This window comes from Poecilia reticulata, unplaced genomic scaffold (assembly GCF_000633615.1).
Source record: "Poecilia reticulata strain Guanapo unplaced genomic scaffold, Guppy_female_1.0+MT scaffold_241, whole genome shotgun sequence".
NCBI classification, from domain to species: Eukaryota; Metazoa; Chordata; class Actinopteri; order Cyprinodontiformes; family Poeciliidae; genus Poecilia; species Poecilia reticulata.
Window position 1 is genome coordinate 238,655 of NW_007615031.1, and position 4,466 is coordinate 243,120.

General features: G+C 50.6%; 2 protein-coding genes across 2 annotated transcripts in view; both read left to right on the top strand.

Moving 5' to 3' along the window:
- Positions 1–1,429, top strand: part of man2a1 (mannosidase, alpha, class 2A, member 1) — a 20,180-nt gene extending 18,751 nt beyond the window's left edge. Inside the window, 5 exon segments of the mRNA XM_017303315.1 lie at positions 75–216; positions 285–415; positions 531–725; positions 1,037–1,147; positions 1,219–1,429. Of these exon segments, the coding sequence (XP_017158804.1) occupies positions 75–216; positions 285–415; positions 531–725; positions 1,037–1,147; positions 1,219–1,374 (735 nt within the window). The 3' untranslated portion in view covers positions 1,375–1,429.
- A 475-nt stretch (positions 1,430–1,904) lies between these two features.
- The window catches only part of LOC103460456 (protein asteroid homolog 1-like), a 12,850-nt gene continuing 10,288 nt past the window's right edge, over positions 1,905–4,466 (top strand). Inside the window, exon 1 of the mRNA XM_008402629.2 lies at positions 1,905–3,877. Coding sequence (XP_008400851.1) covers positions 2,633–3,877 — 1,245 coding nt within the window. The 5' untranslated portion in view covers positions 1,905–2,632. The remainder of the gene's footprint in view (positions 3,878–4,466) is intronic.

Sequence of the window (4,466 nt, forward strand, 5' to 3'; positions counted from 1 at the left end):
TGGTTGCTGTGTTGCTGACTGGTTGCTGACGGGTTGCTGAATGGTTGCTGAGTTGCTGACTGGTTGCCGTGCAGATGCAGCAACGCCGCTCGCTGGAGAAGCTCCCCCTGCAGGCCAACTTCTACCCGATGACGTCGGCGGCGTTCCTGCAGGACGCATCGAGTCGTCTGTCGCTGCTGTCGGCGCAGAGCCAGGCGGTGGCGTCGCTGCGACCCGGTGAGTGCCGCTCTGGAACCGGTGGGACGGTTCTGGCTGAGAACTGAGCTCCGCGTTTACCTGTGCAGGTGAGCTGGAGCTGGTGCTGGACCGGCGGCTGCAGCAGGACGATAACCGCGGTCTGGGTCAGGGAGTCACTGACAACAAGCCGACCGCCACGCTCTACCGTCTGCTGCTGGAGGACCGGGGCGGGGCCAAGGTGAGGGGTCGGGGCTCCACCAGGTTACCATGGTAACAACGAGGAACAGGTTCCGTCCAGGAAAGCCAGAACCACCAACACTGCCCTCATGGTTCTGCTCTGGTCTATCCAACAGGAGGTGGGCGGAGCCGCAGTGGAACACCTGTCTCTGCTCGCCCACTTGGCCTCTCTCTCCCTCTCCCATCCTCCCATCACCATGGTCGGCCCGGGCGACGGCCAGCTGCCGAAGCTCCGCCCTTTCCAGGCGCTACGCTCCTCGCTGCCGTGCGACCTTCACTTGTTGAACCTGAGGACGCTGGAGGACCCGAAGGTGAGAGCTGAGGTCACTTCCTGTAGACACTTCCTGTCTTTCCTCACAGTAACTTGATCACACCATGAGTGTGAGTCTGGGACTGAGAGCGCCCAGGGTTCACCAGTCCCAGCGGTCTTATCCAGTTAAGATCCTTTCTGACAGGTCAGAACCGATCTGAACCGGTGGGTCCAACCGGCTGGAGGAAAGAGGTCTCACTCTGGTGGAAGTTTCCTCCCAGCAGAGTGACACCTCTGCTGCTCATAGAAGATCTTCAGGCTTCTGCCGGTTCTAGATCAGATCCTGATCTACATTCTGTCTCTGACAAACAGGAAGCTGGGAGCCCGTCACAGGAAGTGGCGCTCCTCCTCCACAGGAAGGGGTTTGACTGTAGCTCCGCCCCCGCCCCGCCCCCGGCCTGCTCCTGGAATGGCCTGGATGAGGTTGGACTTCCACTGGACTCAGGTTTTCCGTCAGTTTTTTTAGTTTACACATGCGTCTGTGTCTCCTGCAGCTGGACCTGGACGATCTGTTCGCTCCGCTGCGGTTCCGCTCGCTGCGCCGCTCCGGCCTCACGCTGCTCCGGGACCACGACCAGCCTGACTCCGCCCACCAGGCGCAGGAGCTCCGCCCCATGGAGATCAGCGCATTCCGCGTGGAGATCGCCTGATGAAGCTGCAAGCAGGAAGTCTGGCTCTTTCACAATAAAAGCCATCTGAGGTCAATCACTGCAACTGTCTTGTTACTGCTGCATCGTATGTGTAGAGTGTGTGTGTTTCCATGGAGACGCTGTGTTGCTGTTCTACCTGTGAGTGTGAATCTGGGTGGTTGTTGTTTTTTGTGACCAAGGGAATTCTGGGAAATATATTTTTGTAAATTTCTTTGTTTTCTGTGAAACTGATTAAGAAAATGTGAAGGGTTCTGGTTCTGTTCTGGGCAAATCTGGGCCAATAAAAATTAAATTATTGTTGAAATGAAAACATCTGGAGTCATTTTGTGTTTAAAGAAAGTTGTACCTTGTTGATCCAATCCACAGGTTCTGTTGGGTTCCAAGCAGAAAACTGAATCTTTCTAAATGGAAAATGGAGGATTTTTTTAAATCTATATTTTATTTTCGTATCCTGACACATTGAGTCACAAACATTCAGCCAACTTTTCAGTGAGACGGACTCGGGCCGAGCCGAGCCGGGCCTGGTCGGTCCAATTGAACCGGGTTCAGTACAGAAGGACTTCAATAAGAAACTTCTTGTTGCTGACAATAAAAAACTTTTTCTGGCCAACCAAGTAAAAAAAATCACATTAGGAGTCGAGACGCCTTTTATCTAGACCTGCAATAATGATTTTCTCTCTAATTTAAATAAAGTTACAGGTTGAAAAAACAACAAATAACACAAAATTGTAGCATAGCAGGAAATGGGCCATTTTCACTCCAGTGGCCCATAACAGCATGACCTAGAAGCCTCATCACCCAGGTGGTTCTGGACATCATGACCGGGCCGAGTCAGAACAGCAGGAGCTGCTGCTGACTGTGAAATCTGATCATAGGTTTCAGTTTCTCAGGAATCATGTGACCAAACGCCTCCAACCCTACCCTCAGAGAATAAACGGCTGAACTCTGATTGGTCCATTTCAGTCTTACATATCAGAGAACAGAACCAAACGGTCTCAGGGCGTTAACCTGCAGGCAGATAATCTGGATGTCTCTGTCAGACTGGGGGAACCGTCACAAAGTCAAAGGCCAACTAAACAATTGAAACTACTGAATTTAGTTGGCCTAGCAGCTGGCGTTAATCCAACTCTCACTGGTGAAACAGGTTCTGGTTCTGTGGGTTCCAGCTGGGCAGCCTGCTTCCTTCCTGCTTCCTGGTAGAGAGAAGAGTCTGCAGACGCGTTCAGCAACGTTCACTTTTCTGCGACCTTCAGAGACCATGGGCGTTACGGGAATGAAGACTCTGGTTGCAGAGTCAGACATTTTAGAGGATGTTGGCTTCAAGGACAGCGCCGTCATCATTGACGGTCCAAGTCTCTACTATTCTCTGTATTTTAACTCCAAGCCAAAGCTGGACCAGCAACACGGAGGAGATTACTCTGCATTCAGAGATCTGGTCTGTCAGTTCTTCAGCAGCCTGAAGAGCTGCAACGTCAAGCCGCTGGTCCTTCTGGATGGAGGCGCAGAACCCGTGAAGAACAAAACTGTTGGAAATCGTCTGAAAGACAAACTTCAGAAAGCCAAGAAACTTTCAGAGTCCATGGCCGGCGAGAGGGACAACATCTTGCCTCCTCTGGTCAAAGACGTCTTCATCCAGGTCCTTCAGGAGCTGCAGGTGGAGATCCAGCAGTGTTTCGGAGAGGCAGACCTGACAGCTGCTCTGAGGGCCAACGAGAGGAAATGCCCCGTTCTGTCCAACGACTCAGATTTTTACATCTTTAATGTGCAGGAAGGGTTCCTTTCAATTGATGGGTTCCAGTGGGAAACTGTGACACAAGGAGCCATTCCTGCTCAGCGCTACAGAGTCTCACAGTTTTGTAGATGTTTTAATGTAGACGAGGATCACATGCCCGTCTTTGCTGCTTTATCAGGAAACGATTACTCATATTTAGGAAAAGAAGACGGCAAAAAGTTCATCGAAAAATATCCTGAAGCTCAGCAGCCAGGAGGATCCTTTACTCCCAGTAAGGGAGCCAGTAAGGATGGCTCCCTTACTGGTATACAGCGAGCCATCCTCCGGTTTTTAGGAGAGTTCAGGGGGAAGACGCCCGAGGAGGCTGTGACAGCAGCTCTGCAGCTGGTTGGCAGATCTACGCAGGAGGACATCAAACTTTTCCTGAATTCAGCTCAACAATATGTCTTAAAGGAGCCACCTCGTCCCAACCTGCCTCAGTGGGTCATCCAGGAAATTCAGAGAGCAAGTCTGACCTCCTTCGTCACATCTGTTGTGACCCAGAAGTCGATGACCTTGACTCCACTGGTGGAGGACTTCTCCCAGCCCAGCAGCTACAGTGCTTCCCTCCGGATCCGACAGTTTTTCTACGGACTGCTGCTTGGAACGGAGCCATGCACAGAATATGACCGGGAGGGCGCTGAAGATATGCGTCCTAAACAGGTCACCCCTGTCCTAGCAGGTGTGACACCAGAGGAGCTGCAGAAACTGGAGCTGGAACATCTGAATGAGGTAAAACTGCTTCCCTCAGTTCAAGCTTTTCACTGATAAGATGTGGCTCCAGGTTACAAAGAAAACCAATCAGTTAAAAATAGAGGAGAACCAACATAATCACAGCATCTCGAAACGCCAACAGAGCTTTAGCATGCATGAGGTGCAACGAGTTACGGCTGTAATAAGATGTCAAGAGATCTTACACCCATAGCAACACGCTAGGAAATGTTAAAGAAATAAGTCTTACCTAAGGTGAATCACTGAGTCAATCAAGAACGAATCAAAGTTCATTTTATGAAGAAATTAAGCAAAGAAAATGAGCTGTGACCCCCTGCCGACATCAGGGAAGTGGAAAAGATGAAGGTACATCACTTTTAATATCCTCCAGCCCTCTTACAGAGATGGAGAAAAACGGAGAATCCCAGCAGTTTCACAACTCTGGTTTTTGACCTGCAGACTGTGACCCTGGACGGTTCAAAGGTCAGGAATACCTTTATTATGTGTTTCCAGCGAGCTGCCTCCACCATGGAGGGTGCTCTGATTTGATTAGGTTGAAATAAAACACAGTTTTGACATAACAGGAATTTAACACACTAAGCATGGAACA